Source organism: Astatotilapia calliptera, chromosome 17, assembly GCF_964374335.1.
Source record: "Astatotilapia calliptera chromosome 17, fAstCal68.1, whole genome shotgun sequence".
NCBI lineage: Eukaryota > Metazoa > Chordata > Actinopteri > Cichliformes > Cichlidae > Astatotilapia > Astatotilapia calliptera.
In genome coordinates this window covers 23,168,465-23,186,249 of record NC_137438.1, presented here as the reverse complement: position 1 = coordinate 23,186,249, position 17,785 = coordinate 23,168,465, and the positions used below count along the sequence as shown (strand labels likewise).

At 38.4% G+C, this 17,785-nt stretch overlaps 2 protein-coding genes across 6 annotated transcripts; one reads left to right on the top strand and one right to left on the bottom strand.

Moving 5' to 3' along the window:
* Positions 1-743: 743 nt before the first annotated feature.
* Positions 744-15,233, bottom strand: LOC113009184 (uncharacterized). 5 transcript variants are annotated; one of them, XM_080291956.1, is made up of 9 exons: positions 14,752-15,233; positions 14,478-14,617; positions 14,217-14,356; positions 14,019-14,112; positions 13,769-13,892; positions 13,392-13,651; positions 13,121-13,307; positions 1,945-2,072; positions 744-1,856 (listed from the first exon to the last, which is right to left on the bottom strand). In XM_080291956.1, exons 2-9 carry the CDS (start codon positions 14,538-14,540, stop codon positions 1,593-1,595), a joined length of 1,260 nt encoding a protein of 419 aa, XP_080148082.1. In that variant the 5' UTR covers positions 14,541-14,617; positions 14,752-15,233; the 3' UTR covers positions 744-1,592. The 5 variants fall into 5 exon arrangements, 3 of the variants coding, with proteins under 3 accessions (XP_080148082.1, XP_080148081.1, XP_080148083.1); XR_013902917.1 differs by lacking the exons at positions 13,121-13,307; positions 13,392-13,651; positions 13,769-13,892; ... (2 more) ...; positions 14,478-14,617; positions 14,752-15,233 and adding exons at positions 2,231-2,409; positions 2,494-2,753; positions 2,871-2,994; ... (2 more) ...; positions 3,963-4,102; positions 4,238-5,450 and having other exon boundaries at positions 1,719-1,856; XR_013902918.1 differs by lacking the exons at positions 13,121-13,307; positions 13,392-13,651; positions 13,769-13,892; ... (2 more) ...; positions 14,478-14,617; positions 14,752-15,233 and adding exons at positions 2,231-2,409; positions 2,494-2,753; positions 2,871-2,970; ... (2 more) ...; positions 3,963-4,102; positions 4,238-5,450 and having other exon boundaries at positions 1,719-1,856.
* Positions 8,143-11,203, top strand: LOC113009186 (serine/threonine-protein kinase pim-1-like). The gene is made up of 9 exons (XM_080292076.1): positions 8,143-8,182; positions 8,542-8,808; positions 8,934-9,059; positions 9,183-9,277; positions 9,416-9,463; positions 9,548-9,766; positions 9,856-10,036; positions 10,123-10,293; positions 10,383-11,203. Exons 1-9 carry the CDS (start codon positions 8,143-8,145, stop codon positions 10,472-10,474), a joined length of 1,239 nt encoding a protein of 412 aa, XP_080148202.1. The 3' UTR covers positions 10,475-11,203.
* Positions 15,234-17,785: the final 2,552 nt, after the last annotated feature.

Sequence of the window (17,785 nt, the reverse complement as noted above, 5' to 3'; positions counted from 1 at the left end):
GCTCTAACGCCCAACTAGTTTAGGCAGATTTCCTGGTTCTACCAGAGGTTTTTTCCTTCAAGAAGGGAGTTTTTCCTTCCCACTGTTGCTGAGTGTTTGCTCATAGTGGGTTGTAAAAGCATAAAAGTTAATAAGAGGCATTCATAGCAGAGTTATCACAGAGGGAACTATATAGCTTAAATGTACACAGTAAAATTTGCAGTGTCAAACTAACACTTAAAGAGTTAAATTTAACACTGTTTCCGAGTCTATTTGGTGCCATTCAGAATTGGTGTTAAATCAACTCTTTCTATAGTGTTAAAATTTTAGAGTAAATTTAACTCTAAATAGAGTAAAAATTTAACACTGAGTAACACCGCATAGTGTTAAATCAACTTAACACTACTAGTAGTGTCATATTATTTACTCTATCCTAGTGATAAATTAACTCTATTTGAGTAAAATCCCGCTGATTTTTAACACTGAATTGTGTTATTTGAAATTAACACTGGGGGTTCAAAGAACTCTGTTGGGAGTTGATGTTACTCTATACTGTGTTATTCATACACTAATCTCTAGTGAAAAATTAGCTCTCATAGAGTAAAATTTGTAATTAATTTTACACCAAGTAATGTTACTAAAACTCTTCCTGTAGTGTTACCTTTACACTCAATTCACTGTTTTGCAGCATGAAAACCTGGTTTTTAATAATGCTTTTACATATAAAACAAGTGAGCAAAAACCACAACTAGATAATACATTTAACAGCTTTATTTTTATGTCAGGCTCAAAATATAAAAACATCTCATGTAGTGTATAAAACACTTTAAAACAATGAATTTAGTTCGGCATAAAACGGCAATATACAGGGAGGAATCTGAAATGCCATACTTGATTTGAAGAAGCAACACAGCTCATTTATGTTCAACACCTTCAGCACCATATTGGGATGCAGTCTGACCCTAAATGCATGATGATGGTCATCAAAACACAGGGTTTCCATCAGTTTTCCGCAGAGCAACACAATGTCATCTTTCACAACAATACTTTTGATCTTACAAAAAAGCAGAATCTCAGACACTACATCTGTACAGATGATAAAGTCAGGGCGGTACTCTGTACTGTGTGTTATTATCCACTTAGCTGAAAACAAACTGGTAGACAACACAGCTCCAAGCAAATTCTGGACCTTCTTCCAGCTCTCCAAGTGTCACCATCTTTCCTGGTCCTAAAGCTAATCTTTCCAGGCTAAAGGACTCCCAATGCTTTATTTTATTACTATTATATTTATTTTTACTTGTGGTGTACTGTAAAGGTACACTCTGTAAGGCTGCATCTTTAGCCTGAGTATGAATCTCAAAAAACACTTCCTCCATTGAGGAGACAAAACTACTCACAGTAGATTGGCTTAATCCAGCTGCCCTGAGCTGTGCAACAGCAGAGGCACACCTATCCAAAGTGCTCTTATTTGACCTTTTCAGATGTTGTGGGTGTTTCTTCTACATTAGTTGACATCACCTCCCCTGTAGTGCTAACTTCTTTAACTGCCACATCAGGCTGTAGATTAACATCAGTGTCAGCCTGCTGGTCAAAATAGTTAAGGTGTTTGGTATTTAAATATTTTCTAAAAACCTGTGGTCTGGATGAACATGTACATGTTGTGAAGCATAGTGTTTGTAAGATGTGCCAAACACAAAATGTGCTTTAAACAGTTCATCAACAGTACCAAGTGAAGAGGTAGACTTGCATGGCATGGCATTCTTGTCAAGAATAATGAAGAACCGGTGGATGTCATTCTTTTTCACCCCAACAGCCAGGAGGTAGGGTTGAGTGCTGGTAGTGATGGAATCAAGGTGCTCTTGGATATTTGTTCCAGTCTGAAAAGACAAATACAGACAGGCAATAAGAATCAAGTGTTTCTTAAACTGGTAATTCATAACATAAAAATAGAAAAGAAACACAAACCTTCTTGAAGACCACAAGACGCCTTTCTGCTTGAGAAGCTGACACCTTTCCTGGTCTCTTCCGACCCTGACCAGATGGTGGAATCAGATGTAATAGCAATAGAATTGCTGAGAGGTCACTGTCCCAGCCTGCAAAAATTATTTGTTTTTAATAAAGTCATCATCAACAATATATTTCAATGCATTGATAAAATGTTTGAGTAGACCCAAAAGACAAAAAGGATAACTGTTCTGTGACAAACATTATATATGCTATGAATGTGCTAATCAAAGAAACAACAGCTCACCAATTAACTTCAGTGCCATCCTCAGGTGAGTCAGCTGCCAGCAAGAGTTCTTCCAGGTCACTGGTAGAAGGAAGCTTTCTGCCTTGTTGGATAATCTTTCTTTTGAATGTTGTTGGCCACCTCTCCAGCAACCTGCCTGATACATCCTCACCAAACATCAGTACAAAATCCTGTTCGATCTGTAACAGGGATAGAGAATTATATCTGCTATCTACAAAATATTAAAGTGTGTTTACATTGTCAAAGTAATGACAAATATTCACCAAGCCTTTGATATCTTTGAAACGTGGAAAAACAGACAGTATGTTGCTTGACAGCAGGAGGCCAAGGACCATGTTGTGTCGATAAACAAATGTCAACTTCATCTTCTTCTTGACTGTGTCTTCATCAGCTGAATGTTTCATCAGAGAGATTGCTTCCTTGCACTCATCCTCACTCAGTAACTTCTCTGTAACAAACTGCAACTCTCGTCTGACAGTTGGTCCACCACACTGGTCTTCACTCGATGATCCATCTCCTGGTGCTAGACAATATGAAATACAGCTTTATCAAAACTAATAACAACATTTAATAACCATTATTAATAAAGAACCACAATGTGGAACTGTATTATGTATTTCCACTGAATTATAAATGTTACCTCCAGATGATAATCGCCTCCCTTTAGCAGTGCATCTCTGTATGGCTTTAATCCTCCAGGCCAAGTACCCGGTGCTACCCTCGCCATCATAATAATGTTCCTTGGAGAGTGACATGTACAGACACTGATAAATGAATAAACAAAATAAGTTATGTAACAATGAAGAGTTGATAAGGACATACATTTTAGCAGGATTTAAAATGTCCATCCATCCATTCGCTTCCGCTTATCCTTTTCAGGGTCGCGGGGGGCGCTGGAGCCTATCCCAGCTGTCATAGGGCGAGAGGCAGGGTACACCCTGGACAGGTCGCCAGTCTGTCGCAGGGCCAACACACAGGGACAGACAACCATTCGCACTCACATTCACACCTAGTGACAATTTGGATTATCCGATTAACCTATCCCCATAAGCTGCATGTCTTTGGACGGTGGGAGGAAGCCGGAGTACCCGGAGGGAACCCACGCAAACACGGGGAGAACATGCAAACTCCACACAGAAAGACCCTGGCCTGGTGTTGGAATTGAACTCAGGACCTTCTTGCTGTGCGGCAACAGTGCTAACCACCGTGCCACCGTGCCGCCCGGATTTAAAATGTTTAAACGTGATTTTGGTTGTATCAGTTATTACTATGGGCTACCTACATAGCCATTTTTGGAGTACAGGCCACTGAGGTAAGAGAAAAAGGTTACAATTCCTCTGGCATACATTTCTTTTACCTGTCGTGGTGGTGATGTACTGCAAGATCAAAAGGAAAAGAACTAGTCAGCTTCCCTGGAATTCATAGAGATTTAAAATAATTTGAAAATGATAGTAAAATCACAGGGCCAGAAATAAATTACCCATTTTTTTCTGTCAAGTATGTTGACCAGTATGTTTTTCTTCTGGTTTCATCCACCAGGGACTTGGTCCGATTGTATTCATTTATTATACGTTCTCCACCAGGTTTGCTGGTGAGAATCGATTCCACCAACTGGAAAACACAATAAAAAAAAAACATTCTACATGTTGATATAACCACTGCAGTTCAGAGCACTTAAACTACAAACAAAAATGACACTGTTAGAAGAATGTGGAAATCTGCTAACTCTTACTTGCTTAACTTCTGCATCCAGCTTCTGATGTTTCCTCAAAGGGCTGTCTGAAAGGATGACCATATCCTGTGAATCTGATGAATGTGGCGATGATAACTGGGACTGCTCAGGAGACACTTCTGCAGCAGCTGTTTCCAGACCTCAAAAACAGGAGCAAAACAAATGAGTTTACATGGTCCCTCTATAGACACATTTTATAAACTCTTTTTAATAAACAATGTAATAATGATATTAAAAAAATGACATCCAGTGAAACACACATCACTCAAACAAACCTTTTTCATATTTGATGGTTAATACCCCAGTTGAGGGATCTGTTACTATATCCTCAAATATATCATCATCCAACTCAGTCCCTGAACTATCAAAAACTTTCACTCCTTTTGTTACAGCTGGCACACCAAACTTTGCAAATGCTGGAAACAAGCACACAAGTTTGAGTAAACAAAAAGATTACATGACATTAGGGCTGCTCGATTATGGCAAAAATGATAATCATGATTATTTTCACTGAAATTGAGATCTCGATTATTTGACGATATTTATTTAACCCTTACGACCTACTATAGAACCAAGTCCGCCAGAGCTTATGTTATTTTTTTACATGTTGTAGTGCCATTTGTGGGAGCATTTCAAGTTGCTATACAACTGTTATAGCCCATATTTTAATAATATGTATGCATTAAGTCCATAGTAACTACATTAATTGCAAAAAAGTGCAATAAACTACAAAAAAATTGAAAATCGTTTTTGTTTTTTGTTTTACATACATTTCTACTTGGAGAAATTTAAGAGGTTTATCCCTCAAAACTTTAAATACAAAAAAGTTGCAAAAAATAGTTTACAACAACAGGAAATTTATTTTGAGTGTCTTCATAGTTTTATTTTGGAGATACACCAATTTTTATATACTGCAGGAAAAACGAAAAAACAATCCTATGATGCAAATTCGCAAAGAAAACAGCAGGTGCATCAAAATAAACTATTTCCAGCAGTGCAATTCGAGTTCTAAGCAGAAACTATTCAGAAAAGTCAAACGTGACTTATAAAAACACCAGTATAAGCTTTTAAGGCCTATAAGTAAAAAACTACATTTTCCACGAAAATGACGTCACTTCCGGTTTTGGGCAGGAAATGGCGGACATGCTATAATTCGTGCTGAGGTCTGTTTCACTGTGGGAAGTGTTACGAACAGCTGATCGGATCGGCAAAGCGTGTTTCTGGAATATTATGTTTTTGTTGCTGCAAGCGCTTTTTATGCAGTTTTTGCAAAGCTATATGTGGAAGGAAAACGTGACCGAGGACAAGCTGATGGCATAAGATGTAAGTACAACTCCTCTGGTTTCATATGCAAAAAAAATTATTGCACTAGCTTACACGGTTCAGGTTCTACAGGGATTTAAAAATAGTTACACAAAACGGAGCGTGCTGCTCTGACCGGCTTTAAAGGGTTAACAATAACAACGTATTGAATAATGACTTTAAAAAATAATATAAAATGGTGTGCAACACCACTGAAGTTTTTTTTACCTCTCTTTTCAACCAACGGCAGTCACTGTCGTCTCCAAATAACTTCTGCTTAGCTTTTTCAAAAGTGACTCAAACAAATAAAAACTAAATTATTAAGCACCAGTAACATGCTTGATAAGTGGTAGATTAGGAGTTACACTCACATTATACAGTTTTTCCACTAAATATACATTCGTAGCTAAGATGATTCCAAAACGTAGATCATTTTCAATTAATCATAAAATGCAGTTTGAAGAGACTAAATAACAAAAAGAACTTAAAGCACATTGAACACCTTTTTTATACCATGTTGGTTTCTTACCGGCAATCAAAATTCCTTAAGGCTTGGCTCAGATACTCCAGCAAATTTCTGCACACCTCCCAGTTTTGCTTTAAGCAGCATGCTTCCTGTAGACAGTAATTTCTTATAGTCAGTGCTCTTCATTGAACTACTGTAAACAGAAAATGTGAATATTAAACCAGTCCCATAAATACCGGTAAAACAGCCTTGCATTGTTATTTCTTACACTGTATGTATTCAAAATAGTCAACAGGGTCGCAAGAAGCGTGTGGAAAAACCAAGGCACAAAATAACTGCCCATGAACTGAGAAAAGTCAAGCGTGCAGCTGCCAAGATGCCACTTGCCACCAGTTTGGCCATATTTCAGAGCTGCAACATCACTGGAGTGCCCAAAAGCACAAGGTGTGCAATACTCAGAGACATGGCCAAGGTAAGAAAGGCTGAAAGATGACCACCACTGAACAAGACACACAAGCTGAAACGTCAAGACTGGGCCAAGAAATATCTCAAGACTGGTTTTTCTAAGGTTTTATGGACTGATGAAATGAGAGTGAGTCTTGATGGGCCACATGGATGGGCCCGTGGCTGGATTGGTAAAGGGCAGAGAGCTCCAGTCCGACTCAGACGCCAGCAAGGTGGAGGTGGAGTACTGGTTTGGGCTGATATCATCAAAGATGAGCTTGTGGGGCCTTTTCGGGTTGAGGATGGAGTCAAGCTCAACTCCCAGTCCTACTGCCAGTTTCTGGAAGACACCTTCTTCAAGCAGTGGTACAGGAAGAAGTCTGCGTCCTTCAAGAAAAACATGATTTTCATGCAGGACAATGCTCCATCACACGCGTCCAAGTACTCCACAGCGTGGCTGGCAAGAAAGGGTATAAAAGAAGAAAAACTAATGACATGGCCACCTTGTTCACCTGATCTGAACCCCATTGAGAACCTGTGGTCCATCATCAAATGTGAGATTTACAAGGAGGGAAAACAGTACACCTCTCTGAACAGTGTCTGGGAGGCTGTGGTTGCTGCTGCACGCAATGTTGATGGTGAACAGATCAAAACACTGACAGAGTCCATGGATGGCAGGCTTTTGTTCAGACTGCTTCCATCAGGAAGGAGGTTCTGCAGCATCCGGTCCCGTACCAGCAGACTGAGAGACAGCTTTTTCCATCAGGCCATCAGACTGCTGAACACTTCATAGACACCTCAGCTTCACTACTGGAACTTTAACATTATGCACTCCATACTGTACAGTAACGCCACTGTTTTGCACATGTCTCACTCTGTATATTTTATTTTATATATTTTATTTATTGTTTACTCTATTTAATTTGTAAAATATGTGTACACACACACACACACACACACACACACACACACACACGTAGAAAAATATTTAGTATACACATCCAGAAATGCATATACTATTATATATTGTACATATATTTATTAGTTTCAGATTTAGCCATTCTTGTATTTTGCTTGTTTACATTATTGTATTTTGCACAACTCTGTTGCTTGTGAAGCTCGCACACAAGAATTTCACTCACATGTGCTGTACCAATGTACCTGCACATGTGATGTGACAATAAAAGTGATTTGATTTGATTTGATTTTGAGTGTCCTTGCAAAGAAAGGTGGCTATATTGGTCACTGATTTGTTTTGTTTTTGTTTTTGAATGTCAGAAATGTATATTTGTGAATGTGGAGATGTTATATTGGTTTCACTGGTAAAAATAAATAATTGAAATGGGTATATATTTGTTTTTTGTTACGTTGCCTAATAATTATGCACAGTAATAGTCACCTGCACACACAGATATCCCCCTAAAATAGCTCAAACCAAAAACAAACTAAAAACTACTTCCAAAAACATTCAGCTTTGATATTAATGAGTTTTTTGGGTTCATTGAGAACATGGTTGTTGTTCAATAATAAAATTATTCCTCAAAAATACAACTTGCCTAATAATTCTGCACTCCCTGTATTAGTGTGTGGTCAACCACAAATCTTCATACTGTCATCCATACATGAGGTCTTTATGCAAACGATGAACGATAATGAAAGAAACTGTTTAACTGATATGAAATGATTGAATTATATGAAATATTATGGCTTTGTTTGCCAGAGTGTTTTTCTGTAAACTACTTTGAACTGCTGGCAGTCAGTGAAGTCACTGAAAGGCAAGATTCTATGTTGTGTTGCCGTAGTTTCCAGAGTTTACTTATAAAGCTCACTTACAGAATTCAGTTAGAAAAGTCAAGCATTTGAAAGGTGCACATTTGAAGGAATATTAACTCAATCTTAGCTCATTACGGTTTACATTTTCGATTTTAAAAGTTCTCCAAAATTACAATGAAAAAGGAAACAAGAAAAATGACCACTCCAGCTGATAAGAAAGATTCAGGAGATCAAGGTAAGTAAAATAATAAAATAAAATCCTGGTAAAATCCAAATCCTAGAAATGTTGACACTATGTGAATCATTTTTAGAGTATTTGAATCATATGTTTGATTGAAAATAGCTTTAATACAAGATGTCTAATCAAAGAAAGGTTACCGGTCTTTTGGTAAAATAATGTAATAAGTTTATTCTTGGACTCAACAGTAAAAACAGACCAACAAGTGTCATCAAGATCTAAGACTTAGTGAACCTAGTATCAATTCGCACTGGTCAGTTTTTTTTATCCCAAGAATAAACTTGTGATAATTTAAGCAAAAGCAATTTCAAATTCTTTGCCATCAAACTGCTTCCAGTCCTGATGTCGGGGACTCTTTTTCACCACTGTGTTGTTGTCGTTTATAGATTGTAAGAGCAGGACTGCTAAAAGAAAGGCCAGTCCTGAAAAGAAGACCCCAATAAAAAGGAGCAGGGTCGCTGAGCAGGCTGGTCCTTCCACCAGCTCAGATGTGGTCAAAGGTGTGAAGCGCAAGGTTGTGCAAGATGAAGAGGGCACAACAAAGAAAGCAAAGAAGGCTAAACTTCTCGACCATATGAGCGGTGACGAGGAGCAAGCATCCTTCTCGTTGGACTCTGGTAAAGGTAGGCTAATTAGTTGAATAAGGGGGTAGATTAAGTGTGGTTGCTAGGTTTAAGATATTGGTGTTTAGTGTTTGTGTCTATCATCCAGTGAGCTGATGTGCTTTTGGTGTTTTCCACATCTCCAGACTTGAACAACAAACAGGAGTGCGCAAAAAATGGCAAAAGAAAGGCCGCGGGAGACAACAGAGAGCCACTCAAGAAAAAAAAAAGGAATGTGGACCAGGGCAAAAAATCAGTGGCAGACCAAAAACGTAAGTAGCAAGCAGCTTGGGTTTTATATTCAGGGGAAGGGCAGAAGGAACATTTAGGCTACAGAGGAGAGTAATTTGTGTCACAGCTGTAATAAAACCAGATTTGCTGTTTTGTCTGTTCAGGTGAATTCCAAGCCAGATATGTGGAGGAGCACCAGCTCGGAGAAGGAGGCTGCGGAGCAGTGTTTGCTGGCTACCGGATAGAAGATCGTTTTCCAGTAAGTGTTCAGATGATGGTAGTAAGACAGGCAGTGACGCAGATAATGGATAATATCGTAAACTGAGACGTCTGCTGTGTTTCCACCTTTCATTATGTCATACTGAGGAAATGCTCACCAATGCTCTGTGTCTTCTAGGTTGCCATCAAACACATTCCCAAAAATAAAGTCTACTGCAAAGTGGCGGTAAGCGTCCAACACTTGAATTAGTTTCACATTACTGGATTGAATGCGGCGTTCCTCATCATCCACTTTGTTGTAATATTTCAGGATGAAAATGGGAAGATGCTCTCGGTGGAAGTGGCCATTATGCTTAAACTTGCAGGTGAAGCAGAAGGGTCAGTGGGAATATCAGCACCTGTGTCCTTGCTGGAGTGGTTCGACCTTGGCAAAGAGCTGATCCTGGTGCTGGAGAGACCTGTCCCTGCTGTGGACCTGCAAAAATACAAAGCAGAAAATGGAAGAACTTTAACAGAGGACACGGCCAAGGTAAGTTGACTGGAAGAGCCTTAGACTGTACAGCATTCAATCAAGGCAGAAAAGCATTAACTCATTATTGTGTTTTTCATCTTTTCCAGGTCATTCTGAAGCAACTAGTTGATGCTGTAAAGGAACTTGAGGAGAAACACATCTTTCATCGGGACATCAAGGGACAAAACATTCTGATTGAGACCGGCTCAGATGTGCCTCGAGTTCGCATCATTGACTTTGGACTGAGCTGCTTTGTTAAACAGCGATCTCTGTATCGCATCTTCTATGGTAACATATTCTGCTCTTGCTTTTCACAGATGTAACAATTTGTGTCTTTTGTTTTAGAAGAAATTGCAATTGTGTCTGTTTGTTAGGCACTCCTCTTCACATCCCTCCCGAGTGGTACATTAGGAGCTGCTACAGGTGTGGACCCACCACGGTGTGGCAAATGGGAGTGGTGTTGTATGAAGCGCTTCATGCACGATACTTTAGTACCGCGAGGTTCCTCACAAAGCAACTGAGCATCAAAAAGCGTCTGTCCACAGGTAAGAAAACTTCACACTTCCAGATTCACTGCTGCCTTGGATCACTAGAACTATCATCTTCATCTTTTTGATCTTTTCTTTCTTTCAAGAATGCCGCAATTTCTTGGAGGCATGTTTAGCTTTAGCCCCGGAGAAGCGCCCAACACTGGAGGAGCTCCAGCTTCACCCCTGGCTAAGATAACACACACAAACACACAATTCACACCTTATCATGTAAGTGTGATACATTGTAGTAACTTCCTTTCTTTTTTCTGTTGGACAGGAATAGATAGAGTGGGTCAATCTTAAAAAGAAAAGAAATAAAAATTTAGCTTTTTTGGAGTTCCTGTAACCCCCCCAGCCATCCCAGGAAAGGGGATCTCTCTTTGAATGGGCTTTCCCGAGGTTTCTTCCCATCGATCTGGCCCCCTGGGGAGTTTTTCCTCGTCTTCATAGAGAGCTTGGGCTGGGTCAGGAGCTCCATCAAAACTGTCTTTATTTGATGACTTCAATGTCATCAAATAAAGATGTGTTTTACTTAAAGTAAAATTTGATCAAAATAAAACTTGTTTAATTCATCTTTGCTGAGGATTCTCCTTCATTACTATTTTGTTTTGTTTTGTTGTTTTGTTTTTACCCATGGTGCATTTTGACAAATAAGAAAACTGAATCAGGTTAAAGTGTGCACAAAGACAGTCACACTGCAAATGATCTGAAGACTTGCATCTGTTGCTCTAACCCCCAACTAGTTTAGACAGATTTCCTGGTTCTACCAGAGGTTTTTTCCTTCAAGAAGGGAGTTTTTCCTTCCCACTGTTGCTGAGTGTTTGCTCATAGTGGGTTGTAAAAGCATAAAAGTTAATAAGAGGCATTCATAGCAGAGTTATCACAGAGGGAACTATATAGCTTAAATGTACACAGTAAAATTTGCAGTGTCAAACTAACACTTAAAGAGTTAAATTTAACACTGTTTCCGAGTCTATTTGGTGCCATTCAGAATTGGTGTTAAATCAACTCTTTCTATAGTGTTAAAATTTTAGAGTAAATTTAACTCTAAATAGAGTAAAAATTTAACACTGAGTAACACCGCATAGTGTTAAATCAACTTAACACTACTAGTAGTGTCATGTTACTCTATACTGTGTTATTCATACACTAATCTCTAGTGAAAAATTAGCTCTCATAGAGTAAAATTTGTAATTAATTTTACACCAAGTAATGTTACTAAAACTCTTCCTGTAGTGTTACCTTTACACTCAATTCACTGTTTTGCAGCATGAAAACCTGGTTTTTAATAATGCTTTTACATATAAAACAAGTGAGCAAAAACCACAACTAGATAATACATTTAACAGCTTTATTTTTATGTCAGGCTCAAAATATAAAAATATCTCATGTAGTGTATAAAACACTTTAAAACAATGAATTTAGTTCGGCATAAAACGGCAATATGGAACGACACACAGGGAGGAATCTGAAATGCCATACTTGATTTGAAGAAGCAACACAGCTCATTTATGTTCAACACCTTCAGCACCATATTGGGATGCAGTCTGACCCTAAATGCATGATGATGGTCATCAAAACACAGGGTTTCCATCAGTTTTCCGCAGAGCAACACAATGTCATCTTTCACAACAATACTTTTGATCTTACAAAAAAGCAGAATCTCAGACACTACATCTGTACAGATGATAAAGTCAGGGCGGTACTCTGTACTGTGTGTTATTATCCACTTAGCTGAAAACAAACTGCTAGACAACACAGCTCCAAGCAAATTCTGGACCTTCTTCCAGCTCTCCAAGTGTCACCATCTTTCCTGGTCCTAAAGCTAATCTTTCCAGGCTAAAGGACTCCCAATGCTTTATTTTATTACTATTATATTTATTTTTACTTGTGGTGTACTGTAAAGGTACACTCTGTAAGGCTGCATCTTTAGCCTGAGTATGAATCTCAAAAAACACTTCCTCCATTGAGGAGACAAAACTACTCACAGTAGATTGGCTTAATCCAGCTGCCCTGAGCTGTGCAACAGCAGAGGCACACCTATCCAAAGTGCTCTTATTTGACCTTTTCAGATGTTGTGGGTGTTTCTTCTACATTAGTTGACATCACCTCCCCTGTAGTGCTAACTTCTTTAACTGCCACATCAGGCTGTAGATTAACATCAGTGTCAGCCTGCTGGTCAAAATAGTTAAGGTGTTTGGTATTTAAATATTTTCTAAAAACCTGTGGTCTGGATGAACATGTACATGTTGTAAAGCATAGTGTTTGTAAGATGTGCCAAACACAAAATGTGCTTTAAACAGTTCATCAACAGTACCAAGTGAAGAGGTAGACTTGCATGGCATGGCATTCTTGTCAAGAATAATGAAGAACCGGTGGATGTCATTCTTTTTCACCCCAACAGCCAGGAGGTAGGGTTGAGTGCTGGTAGTGATGGAATCAAGGTGCTCTTGGATATTTGTTCCAGTCTGAAAAGACAAATACAGACAGGCAATAAGAATAAAGTGTTTCTTAAACTGGTAATTCATAACATACAAATAGAAAAGAAACACAAACCTTCTTGAAGACCACAAGACGCCTTTCTGCTTGAGAAGCTGACACCTTTCCTGGTCTCTTCCGACCCTGACCAGATGGTGGAATCAGATGTAATAGCAATAGAATTACTGAGAGGTCACTGTCCCAGCCTGCAAAAATTATTTGTTTTTAATAAAGTCATCATCAACAACATATTTCAATGCATTGATAAAATGTTTGAGTAGACCCAAAAGACAAAAAGGATAACTGTTCTGTGACAAACATTATATATGCTATGAATGTGCTAATCAAAGAAACAACAGCTCACCAATGTCAGCATTAACTTCAGTGGCATCCTCAGGTGAGTCAGCTGCCAGCAAGAGTTCTTCCAGGTCACTGGTAGAAGGAAGCTTTCTGCCTTGTTGGATAATCTTTCTTTTGAATGTTGTTGGCCACCTCTCCAGCAACCTGCCTGATACATCCTCACCAAACATCAGTACAAAATCCTGTTCGATCTGTAACAGGGATAGAGAATTATATCTGCTATCTACAAAATATTAAAGTGTGTTTACATTGTCAAAGTAATGACAAATATTCACCAAGCCTTTGATATCTTTGAAACGTGGAAAAACAGACAGTATGTTGCTTGACAGCAGGAGGCCAAGGACCATGTTGTGTCGATAAACAAATGTCAACTTCATCTTCTTCTTGACTGTGTCTTCATCAGCTGAATGTTTCATCAGAGAGATTGCTTCCTTGCACTCATCCTCACTCAGTAACTTCTCTGTAACAAACTGCAACTCTCGTCTGACAGTTGGTCCACCACACTGGTCTTCACTCGATGATCCATCTCCTGGTGCTAGACAATATGAAATACAGCTTTATCAAAACTAATAACAACATTTAATAACCATTATTAATAAAGAACCACAATGTGGAACTGTATTATGTATTTCCACTGAATTATAAATGTTACCTCCAGATGATAATCGCCTCCCTTTAGCAGTGCATCTCTGTATGGCTTTAATCCTCCAGGCCAAGTACCCGGTGCTACCCTCGCCATCATAATAATGTTCCTTGGAGAGTGACATGTACAGACACTGATAAATGAATAAACAAAATAAGTTATGTAACAATGAAGAGTTGATAAGAACATACATTTTAGCAGGATTTAAAATGTTTAAACGTGATTTTGGTTGTATCAGTTATTACTATGGGCTACTTACATAGCCATTTTTGGAGTACAGGCCACTGAGGTAAGAGAAAAAGGTTACAATTCCTCTGGCATACATTTCTTTTACCTGTCGTGGTGGTGATGTACTGCAAGATCAAAAGGAAAAGAACTAGTCAGCTTCCCTGGAATTCATAGAGATTTAAAATAATTTGAAAATGATAGTAAAATCACAGGGCCAGAAATAAATTACCCATTTTTTTCTGTCAAGTCTGTCAAGTATGTTGACCAGTATGTTTTTCTTCTGGTTTCATCCACCAGGGACTTGGTCCGATTGTATTCATTTATTATACGTTCTCCACCAGGTTTGCTGGTGAGAATCGATTCCACCAACTGGAAAACACAATAAAAAAAAAACATTCTACATGTTGATATAACCACTGCAGTTCAGAGCACTTAAACTACAAACAAAAATGACACTGTTAGAAGAATGTGGAAATCTGCTAACTCTTACTTGCTTAACTTCTGCATCCAGCTTCTGATGTTTCCTCAAAGGGCTGTCTGAAAGGATGACCATATCCTGTGAATCTGATGAATGTGGCGATGATAACTGGGACTGCTCAGGAGACACTTCTGCAGCAGCTGTTTCCAGACCTCAAAAACAGGAGCAAAACAAATGAGTTTACATGGTCCCTCTATAGACACATTTTATAAACTCTTTTTAATAAACAATGTAATAATGATATTAAAAAATGACATCCAGTGAAACACACATCACTCAAACAAACCTTTTTCATATTTGATGGTTAATAACCCAGTTGAGGGATCTGTTACTATATCCTCAAATATATCATCATCCAACTCAGTCCCTGAACTATCAAAAACTTTCACTCCTTTTGTTACAGCTGGCACACCAAACTTTGCAAATGCTGGAAACAAGCACACAAGTTTGAGTAAACAAAAAGATTACATGACATTAGGGCTGCTCGATTATGGCAAAAATGATAATCACGATTATTTTCACTGAAATTGAGATCTCGATTATTTGACGATATTTATTTAACCCTTACGACCTACTATAGAACCAAGTCCGCCAGAGCTTATGTTATTTTTTTACATGTTGTAGTGCCATTTGTGGGAGCATTTCAAGTTGCTATACAACTGTTATAGCCCATATTTTAATAATATGTATGCATTAAGTCCATAGTAACTACATTAATTGCAAAAAAGTGCAATAAACTACAAAAAAATTGAAAATCGTTTTTGTTTTGTTTTTTACATACATTTCTACTTGGAGAAATTTAAGAGGTTTATCCCTCAAAACTTTAAATACAAAAAAGTTGCAAAAAATAGTTTACAACAACAGGAAATTTATTTTGAGTGTCTTCATAGTTTTATTTTGGAGATACAGCAATTTTTATATACTGCAGGAAAAACGAAAAAACAATCCTATGATGCAAATTCGCAAAGAAAACAGCAGGTGCATCAAAATAAACTATTTCCAGCAGTGCAATTCGAGTTCTAAGCAGAAACTATTCAGAAAAGTCAAACGTGACTTATAAAAACACCAGTATAAGCTTTTAAGGCCTATAAGTAAAAAACTACATTTTCCACGAAAATGACGTCACTTCCGGTTTTGGGCAGGAAATGGCGGACATGCTATAATTCGTGCTGACGTCTGTTTCACTGTGGGAAGTGTTACGAACAGCTGATCGGATCGGCAAAGCGTGTTTCTGGAATATTATGTTTTTGTTCCTGCAAGCGCTTTTTATGCAGTTTTTGCAAAGCTATATGTGGAAGGAAACCGTGACCGAGGACAAGCTGATGGCATAAGATGTAAGTACAACTCCTCCGGTTTCATATGCAAAACAAATTATTGCACTAGCTTACACGGTTCAGGTTCTACAGGGATTTAAAAATAGTTACACAAAACGGAGCGTGCTGCTCTGACGCTTTAAAGGGTTAACAATAACAACGTATTGAATAATGACTTTAAAATAATGACTTTTGTCGCATGGAGTCACACAAACCACCTGCAACTCAACACCTCAAAGACTAAGGAACTGGTTGTGGACTTCGGGAGGTCCAGAGAACGTCCACTGCCGGTTCAGATAGAGGGGGAGGAGGTGGAGGTGGTCAACAAGTACAAGTACCTCGGGCTGTGGGTGGACAATAAACTGGACTGGTCATGCAACACAGAGCACCTGTATAAAAAAGCCCAAAGCCGACTGTACTTCCTCAGGAGGCTGAGGTCTTTTAACATCTGCAGGAAGCTCCTGAGGATGTTTTACCAGTCGGTGGTTGCTGGAGTACTTTTCTATGCTGTGGTGTGCTGGGGGAGCAGCACAGCAAAGAGGGACTCATCCAGGCTGGAGAAACTGATCAGGAAGGCTAGCTCTGTGGTCGGCATGAAGCTGGACACTCTGGTGACAGTGGCAGAGAAAAGGACATTAAAGAAACTGATGGACATTATGAACAATGCTGGGCATCCTCTGCACACGGCCATAAACAATCAGAAGAGTCTGTTCAGTGACAGGTTGCTTCTCCCCAAGACAAGAACTAACAGACTTAAAAACTCCTTTGTCCCACACGCCATCAAACTGTTTAACTCCTCTCTGGAGGGGAGAGGGAGGGGAAACAGGAGGACAAAGGAGGGGGGAACAACTAAGCTGTAGTGCCTCTTCACCTCACTGTACAATACCTTGTGCAATACTTTTTGTAAATAGTCAACAGTGCAATAGATTCAATACTTGAAATATGTAATTCACTTGTATTTTTACTTTTTATTCCTATTTATTCTATTTATCCCCTTTGTATATTTTATTTATATTTGTCTCTGTATTTATATATGTGTGTGTGTGTATATATATATATATATATATAACAATTCTGTAACTGTAACTTCGGTCGTTGCTGTGCTTTTTGGAAGTCGAATTTCCCAGAGGAACCCACCCGAGGGATTAATAAAGTTCTATCTTATCTTATCTTATCTTATCTTAAAAAATAATATAAAATGGTGTGCAACACCACTGAAGTTTTTTTTACCTCTCTTTTCAACCAACGGCAGTCACTGTCGTCTCCAAATAACTTCTGCTTAGCTTTTTCAAAAGTGACTCAAACAAATAAAAACTAAATTATTAAGCGCCAGTAACATGCTTGATAAGTGGTAGATTAGGAGTTACACTCACATTATACAGTTTTTCCACTAAATATACATTCGTAGCTAAGATGATTCCAAAACGTAGATCATTTTCAATTAATCATAAAATGCAGTTTGAAGAGACTAAATAACAAAAAGAACTTAAAGCACATTGAACACCTTTTTTAATACCATGTTGGTTTCTTACCGGCAATCAAAATTCCTTAAGGCTTGGCTCAGATACTCTAGCAAATTTCTGCACACCTCCCAGTTTTGCTTTAAGCAGCATGCTTCCTGTAGACAGTAATTTCTTATAGTCAGTGCTCTTCATTGAACTACTGTAAACAGAAAATGTGAATATTAAACCAGTCCCATAAATACCGGTAAAACAGCCTTGCATTGTTATTTCTTACACTGTATGTATGTCAACCCCTTGGCTGTAGTTTTTAAGCCCTGTACTAAATGAGTATTTCACCTACATGAAATATATTCCTCAATACAAAACTAAAATAATTACTAGTACTTTTACCATTTGTCTGATCTAACTTATCACTAGGGAGTCAGTATTTTGTTCATCTTTAGTTTAACATACTGAACAGTCTGCTAACCAAAATAATGATAATGGATTGGATTTATATAGCGCTTTTCAAGGCACCCAAAGCGCTTTACAATGCCACTATTCA

Coding starts and splice junctions, on each gene's coding strand:
- LOC113009186 (XM_080292076.1), top strand. CDS start 8,143: ATGACCACTCCAGCTGATAAGAAAGATTCAGGAGATCAAG. Junction 9,060..9,182: donor ATCAGTGGCAGACCAAAAAC/GTAAGTAGCAAG, acceptor TTGTCTGTTCAG/GTGAATTCCAAGCCAGATAT. Junction 10,294..10,382: donor CAAAAAGCGTCTGTCCACAG/GTAAGAAAACTT, acceptor CTTTCTTTCAAG/AATGCCGCAATTTCTTGGAG.
- LOC113009184 (XM_080291956.1), bottom strand. CDS start 14,540: ATGGTCATCCTTTCAGACAGCCCTTTGAGGAAACATCAGAAGCTGGAT. Junction 13,308..13,391: donor TCAAAGATATCAAAGGCTTG/GTGAATATTTGT, acceptor TCCCTGTTACAG/ATCGAACAGGATTTTGTACT. Junction 2,073..13,120: donor TGAAGTTAATGCTGACATTG/GTGAGCTGTTGT, acceptor TAATTTTTGCAG/GCTGGGACAGTGACCTCTCA.